The sequence below is a fragment of the Vigna umbellata genome, chromosome 6 (genome assembly GCF_029865625.1).
Source record: "Vigna umbellata cultivar VRB3 chromosome 6, Vumbellata_1.0, whole genome shotgun sequence".
Lineage (NCBI taxonomy): Eukaryota > Viridiplantae > Streptophyta > Magnoliopsida > Fabales > Fabaceae > Vigna > Vigna umbellata.
In genome coordinates, this window is record NC_142170.1 from 34,296,264 (window position 1) to 34,310,298 (window position 14,035).

The 14,035-nt window shown below is 37.3% G+C and overlaps 1 protein-coding gene across 1 annotated transcript in view; it reads right to left on the reverse strand.

Annotated features, from left to right (window-relative positions):
• Positions 1-4,721: 4,721 nt before the first annotated feature.
• LOC124831216 (uncharacterized) overlaps positions 4,722-14,035 on the reverse strand; it is a 41,430-nt gene continuing 32,116 nt past the window's right edge. Inside the window, 1 exon segment of the mRNA XM_088093659.1 lies at positions 4,722-4,856. Within this exon segment, the coding sequence (XP_087949785.1) occupies positions 4,722-4,856 (135 nt within the window).

Below are 14,035 nucleotides of genomic sequence, written 5' to 3' on the forward strand. Positions count from 1 at the left end.
ATGCTAAGTTAGTCCTAATTTTTCATTTAAGATTCAATATTTATTGTCTTCAAGTTTTCTGAAAAAATATATATTTTTAAAAAATTAATATAACATAGAATACTAATAATATGTTTTAAAATGCTAGTGTAAATCTAGAAGAAATATTCTCTCTACTGAAAATTAAAGTATGGGCCTAATTAAGACAAATTCAATAAAGCAGATTTTTTCAAACCCTAAATTGTATTTTTATCATTATCAGTTTAAGATGAATAGGGTAGCATCAGAAGTGAATATTGGATGAAGATAAATTGGCATGAAAAGATCTCGGTTTCTGGACAATACATAAGAAACATGGAAAAGGTGTATGTTTATAGTTTGGGAGAAAGAGAGGTGGTATAGTGGTAGAGAAGAGTGAAATGAGAATGTAGTTGAGGTTTTGGTAAATTGTTGGCAAGTTCTACCTTGATCATGCATGTAATAAGTAAGGCACTATAATTCTGAAGCAAAACCTAAAGGAACGAAGAGAGATTTCAGAACTCAGAATCAAACAAGCTAGACAATTTTTTTTGTTGTGTATACTTTCAATACAAGAAGACTTATAGACTATGCTGCTATTGGTTTAAAAAGAAGTACTCATGAGTACTTTTATAGTTGCGAGTATCAAGAACAATTTTACAAAGATTGTTCTTTAAACAAATTATCTAAAATATAAAATCAAGTAAATTGTATTCTCGTAGTATAAATCCAAATAAAATTATGCTCTAACATATTAGTTCAACTTAGTACTTAAAAACATGAGTCCAAAATAAATAATAATCAGAATATATGTGTAAATTAATGTTTTAATTTTTCAAAGTAGATAGTTTTCATCTTAAATATTTTATTAGTACATTTTGTCATTTTGGCCAGTTCATTTGGTCTTGACTCGTGGATTATGCCTAAAAAGGTTAATTGGACCAGAAAATCTATATAACAAGAGATCCATGGCAATAAAAGTTTTATGAGTCAAAGTTTGTGCAAATTAGTTATAGGTGTTGAATCAGACTTAAGCAAGTAGAGTGGGTTAAGTCAAATCGCATCCAATCAAACCAAGTTTGATAGAATTTATATTGTGTTAAGTTGAATCGAGTTTACATTGAACAAAGTTGAATAGGACTCATAAAAGGCCAAGTCAAGTCAAACTCATGTAGGATCGTTGAGTTTTGCACACCTTGAATCAAGGCGAGTCGAATAAACCTCAAACCAAATTGAGTATTGCTTATTCGAGACCAATAAAGTCAAGCCAAGTTAAGTCAAGTCAAGTTAGACTTATGTTGGATCTAATTAAGTTTGGTCCAATGCAAACCTAGTCAAGTTGGGTTCACACCCAAACAAAGTAGAGTTAGACCCACGTTAGAAAGAATCATGTTAAGTCCACATTGGGTCCATGTAAAACTGACTCAAATTAGGTTCACATTGAGTTAGTTAAGTCAATGCGAGACTGAGTTGAGTTAGACTTACATCGAGAGCTAATTTCAGGCGATGTTCAAATCATCATCTTGGGCTAATACAAGTTGAGACAAGGTCGACTAAGTTTGGACCAAAGTCAAACAACGTTAGGCCAAACCCATGTTAGGGATCAATCTAGTTGGACAAGTTGGTTTGGACTTTAACTTTCATGTTAAGTTTCAAATAGTAAAAATGGAGTAAGAACTAATTCATAATAAATATAAAATATGATGGGATCGATTTGTGATTTAAAATATGTTAAAGACTCTATAAACAATATTTAAAGGTTAGTTAAAGTCTTATAATGAGATCAAACTCACTTTTACCTTGATCCTAACCCATTTTAAGTGGGAGCTTTAGGAACTGAGGTTTTTTTTAATGGTAGATCATAAAAAGGAGACTTATTTAGGAGTAGATTAAAGTTGACTCATGAGTCATGATTCAAATTGATACGTTTAATTATTTAGATAAAGTTGTGATGATTTTAAATAAAACAAATATCATCTTAGTGACATAATTTGTTTATAGGTCTTTAAAGAAACCATGAATACCTCATCTTACTAATCAAACCATTCAATCCAATAAAAAATTATATTAGATTAGGTTAACTTTTTTAGATTAAATATGTTTTTAGTTCTTAAACTTTAATACGAAATTGAAATTTGTCTTCCAAACTTTAATGTAATTGGGCACAAACTTAAAAATGACCCAAACATGTTATTTTCACTAGTAAAAAAAGGAGATTCAAACTCGCACATTACGCTTCGGTTTCATTAAAATCGAAGCGTATCAAAATACGGTGGCATTACTGTAATTCTAAACACACTATATGCCTCGGTTCTCAATCAACCGGGGCCTAAAATCCATACTGCTTCGGTTCCTAGAGCTACCCTAAGCATATAAGTTTTCAAAATTACCAAACTCTGACATTTCATCTGACAACTATTTGGAGACAGAGATACTACCTCGGTTAGCACTCAGAACCGAGGCATATACGCCTGCTCTTACTGCACTTCCTGCCACGTTGCCCTGCTGCCACTGTGCTGAAATGACTAAAGAATGATATTGCCTCGGTTCTAGAGTCACCCGAGGCAGTATTTCCTGCTAAAAAGCTACTCCGTCTGAACATTCTACGTTCTAGTACAATAAGATACTGCCTCGGTTGCTTGAAACCGAGGCCATAGAGGCTTTTTCGCTTCGGGTGGGCAGTTAACCTAGGCATATAGCTCAATTTAATTTGAAAAATTAAATTTACTGAAATGTTTATGCATCGGTCTTAGGTATAGCCGAGGTAGTAGACGCTTTCTGATTCGGTTATTTGGTTAACCGAGGTAATATATGTAGTTAACAGTCCAGAATTGCTAAGTGTTTCGTTCATGCGAGATTTCTTCTTCTTCTTCTGTGTCATTGCCCTTCCTCCACCACTGCCCACTTCCCTCGCCGCCCCTTCCCCTCCGCGGTCGTCGTGCCTCCATCGGCGTTCTCGCCCTGCTTCTATTTCTTCTCCTTCTCCGTCACTGTGCCTCAACCTTCCACGACTTTGCCTCCTTCTCTCGCAATGCGCTGCCTCCATTTCTCTCGAGCAAAGGGTTCTGCATTTGCGCCTCCGATGACTGACGCTGCTGCCTCCAATGACTGATTCTGTTGCCTCCGCTATAGCCTCCGTCGGTCACACTCCGCCACTACGGCCTCCACCGTTGCAGGCTCCGCCTCCACTTCCATTTCTTTCGCGCATTTCACGGTTGGTTCATTATATTTTATCGTGTTTGATTGATAATAAATTTATTCTGTTTGATTGATAAGAATTGGTGGGGGATTGATATATTGGCCATAATACTAGCAATTATATTGTTATTTGTGTTAAACTCGCTTTTAGTCGAATCAAAGCCAACAAACTCAGTTTCCTCACTAATGTAGTAGAGGGATAACCAAGGATCAATCCAAGGACTCAACTATGATTAAGCTTCAGAGTGTAAAGTTAATTCTTGTAATTATTTACTACTTAACTAAAAAAACAGGGTGGGGAAATAGAAAATGAAACAATGAAATTAAAAATAATAAGAAAATTTGTTTAAGGAAAGAAAGAATATGAACTAAAAGGAAAAATAAAAGAAAATGGAACTCTAAACTACCTAAAACAGAAACAACAACATCTAAGCTAATATGAAAATTTAACTGCAACTAAAATGATCTAAACTAATGAGCATTGCTATTGTCTAATAACAAAACCTCAAGATTATCACTACAATATGTAAATGATGAAAGAAAAAAAAAGAAAATAAAATCACAATCAAAACTAAGACTATTCTAACACCAAGTCAACAGAAATACTAAAGATAAAGAAGCAAACTAAGGATATTAGACAGAAAGCAAACAACAGAGGCAAATGTGCAATAGATTGAATGAAAGAGTCTCCATTACTCTTCAGAAAGACATTCTGAGAAATTTAAGCCCTCCTTGGGTGCTTTTTAGTTCATATTTCAGAACTTAAAATGGAAATTCTCACTCAATTATTCAACCAATGCATATTTTCACAAGAACAGGAATACAACACTGAAATTGAAATCACACATACTGGAAAATAGAAAGAAAAGAATAGAAACATAAATCCGAATGAGCCTTTATGCATTCGACTCATCTCTGACTCAAGAAGACATCTCGATAAAGAATGCTCAGTACATAGTCATTCAATTCCAAGAGGAATTGCAAAGATGCAGAGAATCAGAGTCCAATTCATTTTCTCAGAACATAACAATGGCAAACATAAAAAACACAGAGCAATTTCAACACAACAAACAAGAGTAAAAGAAAAACACGAAATCAAATTTTATTAATATGAAAAACGAAAATTACAAACATTATACCAGAGATCACCGAATGAGGAGCTCACGGATTGTCACGGTTCCTTGAATCTCATCAGCGAAATCCAGAATCACGAACAATATCTCTGCTCTAAGAAAAGCGTGAAAACCCTAATCTACAAAGCGTCTGAAAGTGTATCTCAAAAGTGTATGAAGAAGTGTTCTCCAGAGATCCATTTACATGCAAAAAAACCCCTTTATATAGGGTTATAGAGATTGGAACAAAGAAAGAAAAGAAAGAAAAAAAAATATAAAAAAAAACCTTCTCTTCAACGCTTCCTGCTCTTAATCCAGCGGCCACTGTTCATTTGCTTCGAGCTTGTGTTTCCAGCCATTCGATCCTCTATAACGGGCAGCTCTGGTCAGCTTCTTCCTCACCGATCATCTTCTTCAGCACGTGTGCAACTCCGGTAGAGTGGCACGAGCCTCAGGTAAGTGATGTGCTCCTCTCTTCAGCTCTCGCTCTGCCCTAGCTTTGGGTTTTGCTTTTCCTTTCTCCAAATGAAGTGCTCCAGCAAAGAACCCCTAAGGCAACAATGCACCAAAACGCACCACATCACTAATTGGATTTCAGCCCACCAGCGTTTGCAACAACAGTGCTCCCAAAATGCAGTCGTTTCACTCAAGTTTAGCTGTAGCGTTTTGATTAAGTGGGCTTCCAATCAGCAGCCAATCCATTGTGAAATCAACACTCCAATTAAAATGTGCAGCCAGCCCATTCCAATGCTTGCAATAGCAGCATTCCAACAGTAGCTTCCAGCAATTTGAGCGCCCAATCCAACCCAAATGCTTTTCATTGTACATTGCACCAACAACCCAATCGCTTTGCATCTGTAACCCAATTTTTAGGGCCTTTCTGCAATAAAAAAATGAATTAATGCCCAAAAGAAAAATAAAAGAAATATTTCAGCAATTCAAAAATTAAAAGAAAAGTAAAGAAAAAGATTTTTATTAAAAGATTTTTATTAAAAGATTTTCTCTAAAAAAAATATTAATATCCTAATTATTTACAAATACTAAAAATTACATCTAAAAACCTATTTTTAACTAGAATTTTATAAAACTAAAGAATTAAGAGAAAAACATAAAACTAGCCTAATTCTAAGAAATTAAAAACTAAAGAAATCTAATAAATGATTTTTAACAAAGAAAAATATGTAAATCTAGAGTGTTATCAATTTGATCATAAAATTTTGATATTTGTTTGATAATAATTGTTGTGAGATGATATATTGGTGATAAATAGAATTATAAATTTTATTATTCTTTAGTATTAAAATGGATATGTGTTTGATAATTGTTGTTGTGAGATTGATATATTGGTTATTGTTATTTGATGATTAGATTGATATAATGGTTATATAATCGTTATTGTATTAAATTGGTTGATTTGCTGATTAAATAAAGTTTAAGGTTGGAAATCATGAGTTGTTTGCTTCAATATATTGTTTGTTGTTATGAATTAGCCTTAGTTTCTCGTTTGAGATTCAATACAAAAATTATTTACTATCTCGAGATTTTTTTCAACAAATGTACTTTTTACAAATGAATAGAGACGAGATGGTAATAATAATTTATAAGTATTGAATCTTGAATTGTCCGGTTGGACAGTTTAAGAAGAGTAATAACTTTTTCATAGTTTATTATAACATATCAATTTTAATATACATGTCTTAAATTTCATGAAAATTTGCCGTTGTGTTTTGTATTGATCTTCGGGTGCATATTTGATTGTGATTTATAATCACTTTCATTTCGTGAAACCTGAAGACCAATGTGAAATGCTGGCAAAATTTCGTGAAATTTAAGATATATTGTTTAAAATTGATATGTTTAATAAACTAAAAAAAGTGAATCTTCTTGAATGGGATAGGGTCACACCTTGAATACAAACACAATCAAAGTGATCATTCAAGATTATTGAAATTGTGTAAACAATTTTAGTAAACATGCGTACGAATAAAGGGTGGATTAATTTACCACGCATCAGCACTGAGTACGAGAGAGGGGTAGAAGAATTTATAGAGTTTGCGCAACATAATGCGAGTATAAGTGGTGATGAAGTCAAGTTCAGATGTCCCTATGTGAACTGTTTGAATGGGAGGAAGTTGAACGCAACTGATATTAGGGAACATCTTATCTGTGATGGTTTCATACAAAGTTATACAACATGGATATGGCATGGCGAATTAACAGACTTTCCAACTGTGATTGATACCTTCCACTAGTTGCCAGACTTAAGCGTTTGTTCGCGAATCCCAAAGACGCTAAAAACCTAAGATGGCATGCAGATGAGAGAACAATTGATGGGTTACTTCGTCATCCAGCTGATTCAAAGCAATGGAAAATTATTGATGAAGAATTCCCCCAATTTAGTGAAGAATGTAGAAATCTTAGGTTTGGCTTAGCTACTGATGGAATGAATCCATTTGGTAATTTAAGTACCAATCACAGTTGTTGGCCCGTTATACTGATAATTTACAACTTATCTCCTGGATTCTGCATGAAAAGAAAGTACATGATGTTGTCAATGTTGATATCTGGTCCAAAGCAGCCTGAAAATGACATCGATGTTTATCTAAGGCCACTAGTTAAAGACTTGAAGTTGTTGTGGGTTGATGGGGTTGAAATATTTGATGCCTTTGCTTCAGAAACTTTCATGATGCATGCCATGTTATTTTGCACCATTAATGACTTCCCAACTTACGATAATTTGTCGGGATACAATGTGAAGGGTCATAAAGCATGTCCTATATGTGAATTAAACACTGCAGCTCAACAATTAAAACAGGAAGGAAGACAGTGTATATGCGTCATCGGTGATTTTTACAATCTAATCATCCATATCGAAGGTTAAAGAAAGCATTCAATGGAGAACAAGAGAAAGACAATGCACCCATTCCACTTACTGGACTTGAAGTTGCTGAGAAAGTTAATAGAGTACATCATATATTTGGGAAAACGTTGAAGAAGTCTTCTGTAACGACCCCTTGGAAGAAGAAATCAATATTCTTTGATCTTCCATATTGGTCAAAGTTAGATCTTAGACATTGCATAGATGTCATGCATGTTGAGAAAAATGTTTGTGATAGCTTGATTGGTACATTACTAAACATCCAGGAAAAAAAAAGATGGAGTGAATGCGCGTTTGGATTTGGTTGACATGAAGATCCGAGAAGAGTTGGCACCAAGAGAGATTGGTAAACGTACTTATTTGCCCCCTGCATGTTACACAATGTCCAAACAAGAGAAGATAAGTTTTTGTCTTTGTTTAAAGAGTATCAAGGTACCACAAGGATACTCTTCAAATATGAAGAGCTTAGTGTCAATGCAGGACTTAAAGCTCGTTGGACTAAAGTGTTACGATTGCCACGTCTTAATGCAACAGTTGTTACCAATGACAATTCGTGGAATTTTGCCCAAAAAAGTTAGGCAGACCATAACTCGATTGTGCTCATTTTTCTCGTCAATTTGTAGTAAAGTCATCGATCCTACAAAGTTAGATGAACTTCAAAGCGAAATTATCATCATCTTGTGTCAACTAGAAATGTTTTTCCCTCCATCCTTTTTTGACATCATGGTGCATTTACTTGTTCATTTGGTCAGAGAAATAAAGTTGTGTGGACCAGTATACTTAAGATGGATGTACCCTATTGAGCGTTATATGAAGATTTTGAAAGGGTACGTCAAAAATCAATATCGTCTAGAAGGTTCAATGATTGAAAGATATATTGCTGAAGAAAGTATTGAGTTTTGCTTTGAGTATATGACTAAAGCAAATCCGATAGGAGTCCCTCGGACATCATGGTTGAATAGATATTCTACAAGTAAAAGCATCCGAGGTGTGAATGTGGTGAGAAAAGTCGTGAAGAATTGATGTCGTTCTTCCTATGCCTACAGATGAGTTCTTCACTGTGGAAGAAGCATTTAAGTCCTTTGTCACCTGGCCTAGACATTTGGTTGGTGATGTATCTAATCCCCCAGTAAACACTCGTACTATATACTTCTCAATTTTAATATTTACTTATAATTGACGTTATAACATAACCATTTTTGCATTTAACAGCAGATAGGTTAAGAGGAAAGTCCTACACCGAAGAAGACTCATTTATCTGAGGATGACCCTCTTGGTGCGTTAGACGAGGTTGCTAAAATCATTTCAGATGCGCCGATGATTGTACACTGGGATTCTACTACATTTGGAAGAGAAGCTCAGATCCCATTGTACTTGCATCATCAAGATGTTAGGGAGCTTGTGTCGGGTATAGAAGAAATTAATAATACACTCATTCACTTGTGGATGATGTAAGTTTATGAAAACTTTTTTATAAAATTCTATTTTATCAACTTACTTATATCAGATTATTTCTTCATTTTAGGTATATGTTTGATGTTAGTAACAAGAAGGGGTTCAACGATGTATATGGGTTCATTGACCCCTCCATGACTCATGAAAGAAATAAATTTGATGATATCCAAACATACATCACCACCTGCTTTGGAATGGGGAAGGAGATATATTTTATCCCTTATATACTTGGGTAAGTGAAGTTTGTTAACTTTAAAGTTTCATTTATTAATTTTGGTATATGACAATTAAGTTATTACCAATTTCAGGTGTCATTGGACAGCTACTTGTGATCTCCATACCGGAGAACACTGTTGTTTGGTTTCTTTCATTGTAGAAGTCTCCTCCCAGCCCTCTTAGACATGTAGTAGATTGGTAAGAATCTCAATGTTTCAACTTTTTTGTTATATAAATGTATGCTAAAGGAATTATTTTTAATAGTTCCCTTGCAACACATATGATGTTATCTGGGAGATCTACTGCTACAGCTAAAAAGCTTGCATGGGTTGCCCTTAAGGTTTGGTATTTTAGTCCATACTTTGTTACATTTGGTTCCATTCAAATGATGTTACTTAACATTTTATAATTATGATGATATATTGTAGTGTAATAGACAAATGGGGTCATATGAATGAGGTTACTACGTTATGTTTTGGATGATGACCATCATTCGTGCACATTACACCAGTGGATGGAAAACGGTAATATTTAGGTTTGAATTTTATTTTCTCTATAGTTTGGATTTCATATACTAATTGAAATCATTGTGTTTTATGCAGAGATTTAATAGGACTGTTCCAATTCCAGAGAAGTCAATTCAACTTGTGAGGAAAACACTTGCGAAATATGTAATTCATTTATATAATAGTATGTAGTAGATATTAGGATATAGTAAGTTCTAAGTTTATGTTTCTAAGTTGTTTTATGCTTTTCTACATTATTATAAGTTTAACTTTGTACATTGCATTGATTTATGCTTGAAACTTGATTTATGATTACATTGGATTGATTTATGGTTCTACGAAAGTTGATTTATGATTCCATTCAATATATTTATGTTTTAATATAATTTTCATTTAAAATATACGTTTCTGCATTATTCTGGACTGTTGTGGCTATAAAAATATATGCAGGTTTGTTTCTGTAGTTGGGAATGTTGCAGAAATAAACCTCATTTAAAAAAAACAAGGATATATGCCTTGGTTCACGTCATAACCGAAGTAGAAAGACCCCTTATGGCCTCGGTTATGGTCACACCCGAAGCAGAAAGTCTTGCGGATGAGAAAAAAAAAGTCTATTGCCTCGGTTCCAACTACAACCGAGGCAGTAGAGTGGGACATACTGCCTCGGTTTAAGGGAACCAAGGCATAAAGTCCTACGAAAAAAAAATTAAAAAATGAAAAACTTTACTGCTTCGGTTAAGGCTGAACCGAGGCCAAAAGTATTAGACTTTTTGCCTCGCCTTAATACGCCTTAGTTCAAAAACCGCTGCCTATAGGCAAAAATAACCGTCGTCGTTTCCCCTTACTGTACTAGTGTTTTTTGTTTTTTATGTGTAAACAATTCAAACATTAGCTTGAAGCATCATTTAATTCATAAAAAGTATTTAAGATAGTTAAGTTAAAGAATAAACCCAACACAAAAGCTTCTGCCAATTTGGTTGAAGTAGATTCATCTGCTTCCTTACAACAACTTGATTTGGATGGTAGTCTTCCCAATGACCAATTCACTTTCTCTAAAGACCAGTATCAAGCAACTTTGGCTCTGCTCCAACACAATAAGGATCATTCATCCTCAATCAATCAAGCCTATGTTAAAAACTCAGGTACATCTTCTGCTTTTGTTCTTTGGATATTTGACAGTGGTGTGTTGAACTGCTTTTAGGTTGCACTAAAAGTCAACAAATTCTAGTCCCCACTAATGTAGTATAGGACAACTAGGGAATCAATCCATAGACTCAGTGAAAATCAAGTTTAGAAAATGTTTGTATTTGAGAGCCATACATCCTTCGGTCGAGTGGCCAACGCCTCCTGCATGATAACTACACCTGGCATTCGCGTCATAACCCCTAGGATACGGCGGCTGTACAGGCTTCATCGGACAAATGGCGACCAGACCCTTTTTAACTAGGTTAGGTAAGAATTCAGTGTAGGTCATAGGGATTGGGGTGAACCTAACAAATTGATTTCCCCTTGGGTTGTTGTTGTGACCCACATTCAGATTTGGGCCCATGTTTGCGGTCGGTCTTGCGGCTTCGGTTGGGATACGCTGCGGTGGATAATACGCTTGTTGTTGTTGAGGCCTAGCTTGGTGAACAAACGTGGTGTTAGCAGCATAAGGAGGCGGGTTTAAGTATGGTCGATAATTAGGATTGGGAGCTCGTCCTCTCCACGCAGGCATTACCGACGCAGCATGTACCTCCCCCTCTTTTTTCTTCCCCTGATTGAAGCTGGGCTTTTTGTAGTTTGTAGCTGCAGGTGGGCCATATGCTATCTTCCCGTTTTTCAATCCAATTTCTATCCTCTCACCAATGATGATGGTGTCAGCAAAATTGACAGATACATTCCCAACCATATGCTCATAAAATGGCGGCTGGAGTGTGTTTACGAACATCGACACCATCTCCTTATCAAACAACGGCGGCTCAACTTGCGCAGCCAACTCTCTCCATCGCTGGGCGTACTCTTTGAAAGTTTCATTGTCCTTTTTTGTCATATTCTGCAGCTGCAGACAGTCCGGAGCAACATGAGTATTGTATACATATTGTTTTACGAAGGCGTCAGCTAGATCCACCCAACAACGAATTCGGTATGGCTCAAGGTGGGTGTACCAGTTCAATGCCACCCCAGCCAAACTTTCCTGGAAAACGTGGATGAGTAGCTGCTCATCATGAGCATACGCAGCCATCTTTCTGCAGTACATGGTCACATGGCTTTTAGGGCAAGTGTTACCCCTATATTTTTCAAACTCCGGCGCCTTGAACTTAGGTGGGATTTTCAAGCCCGGAACCAAACTTAATCTGGCAGCATCTCCAAACCCGTAGCTCTCAACTCCCTCAACAGCTCTCAACCTCGCCTCCAGACTTTCCAACCTACCTGTAGCTCCAACGAGGCTACCGAATCCCCCAACCATTGTGGCGTGCTGTGCAGCTTCGGCTGAAGAATCCTCCCTAGCAACCACACGCGGTACTGGGGTCACCCGAATTCCATCAGTTGTGTTGGTCTCATTCATTCCCGTGCCCACCATGGGAGCCGACACTAAGACAGGTCCCTGAGTGCCGGTGGTTGGTGGTATATTGACAGTCGCGGGGAACGAGAATGAAGCGTGCTCAACTTCTGAGTACTCTCCTACAGGAGGGGTGTAACCCGGAGGTAAACCATACAGTGGGAAAGGAACAGATTGGCTCGCAGCGTTGAACATTGGAGGATAAGGGTGAGCATTCCCCCCAACATGCGCAGATGAAGACTCTCCAGTAGTCTTCATGGATTCAAGCGTCGCCAAGATCTGGCCGATCTGGTCCTTCAATTGGCCAACATCCGTTTTGAGAGACTCCTGTGACTCCTCCCAGCTTGCCATGGCTTTTGAGTTTGCCCGGGTCCGGTAGGGATGTCGTGGAAATTTGGTCGTCGTTTTTTCTCACGCGTACTGCTTTATTATTTTAATTAATTAGATGGAAATGAAACATGCTGAACAAAAGAAAAGATGATGCATGCTAGTAATAGGGGGAAATCACAAGATTGTAATGACATCACTGATGGAAATTAACACAAGCAGATGCTAAACAACATCCCACAGCTTTCATTTAAAGGGAAACAAGTTCATTACATTTCTTACAGGAAACAAATCATAAAGATCTCAAAATACATCAATTCCTATCCCGAGTGATGAGGGATTTCATCTCGTCTATCAACTGTTTACAGTGATTAATAAAAAGCTCTATCTCTACTGGTGGGCTATAAAAGTGGGTACTCGCTTCAGCTTCCGACACCATTCTGGGGATGTCTTCAATTGCCCCATTTGCCAAAGCAGCCAATTGAGAGAAGCTTTCCTTCCAATGCTTTACGGCCGTTTCTTGCTCTGCGATGTGCTCTTTCATTCGCTTTATCAAGGCCTGATGCCTTTCTTCAAATTCCATCGACCTCCATCGCTCCTCCTGCTCCTCGATGTAATCCTCCATCTGCTTTAACATGGCTCGATATTCCCCTTCAGCCTCTGCCAGCTTCCAGCGCTCCTGATTCAACTCCGCTTCAAATGATGTAGCCATTTCCTTCATTTGATGCCCCGATTCTTGTACTTGGACTTGCGCTTCCCTTAGTCTTTTTAGGGCTTCCCTCTTATCCCTCTTGGCTTCTTCATAGAGTTGTTTCCACTGTCTGCCCTTTTCTAGAGCCACATTCTTCTCATTCACCCTCATGGATAACTCCTTACTTGCGGCCGCAAGATCCTGTTTTACTCGGAATGTATAATCTCTCTCTGCCTTCTGGCTTTTGACAATGTTTTCATAAGCCTGTGACTTTTCTTCGTTATCATTCCTCATATCCACAAAATCATTGCGAGCTTTCTGTAATTCATTTTCCAACCTAGCATTCCTCACCCTCAATTTCTCCACCTCAACCTTCAGCTGTTTCACCTCTTCACTTTCTGGGGCTTGGGATGTTTCTTCACTTGCCGATTGATCATTGATGGGCTTAAAAGGCAACTTGACTTCTCTTACCCTCTCCAGAATCCAGGTATGGTAACTAACCCTGCTATCCATCACTCCACTCCTCAGGTCCTTCTCTGCTCGCACCACATTTTCCCAGGCACTTCTGACTCTCCTCAACATTTCAATACAATGTCTGTCCTCATAGTAGATGAAGAAGGCTGTGAGATAATCTGGTGAAGGCGCTCCCTTCATAGGATATCCGAACTGTCTTTGGACCAAAATAGGGTTGTAGTTAATACAATACCTAGCGCCCATGAGAGGTATGTTAGGGAAGTTGCCACAATGATGGATAGATGGTTTAGTCTCAAGCCAAGGAAGGCGCCATTTTACGTTTCCCTCTCTCAAACCGGCAAAGAAAAGAGCCCACCCATTACCTCCTTGATGCGACAGATTCTCAGGTGAACTTCTAACATCGACTACCCCCTTAAATACTCGTGCCGTCATCCACGCATATAACGCCGGCAAACAACAAAGAATCCTCTTCCCTTTTCTCTCCTGGCAAAAACTCATAGTCCCATACACATCTGCGAGGACTGCTGTTACGGGGTTTTCTGATCTCGTCTTTTTTGCCACGAAGACATCAATAGCAGTGTAATCTACAAAGTCTTCCAGCTTGGGAAACAGGACAATGCCAAACACAGTGAGGGCTAG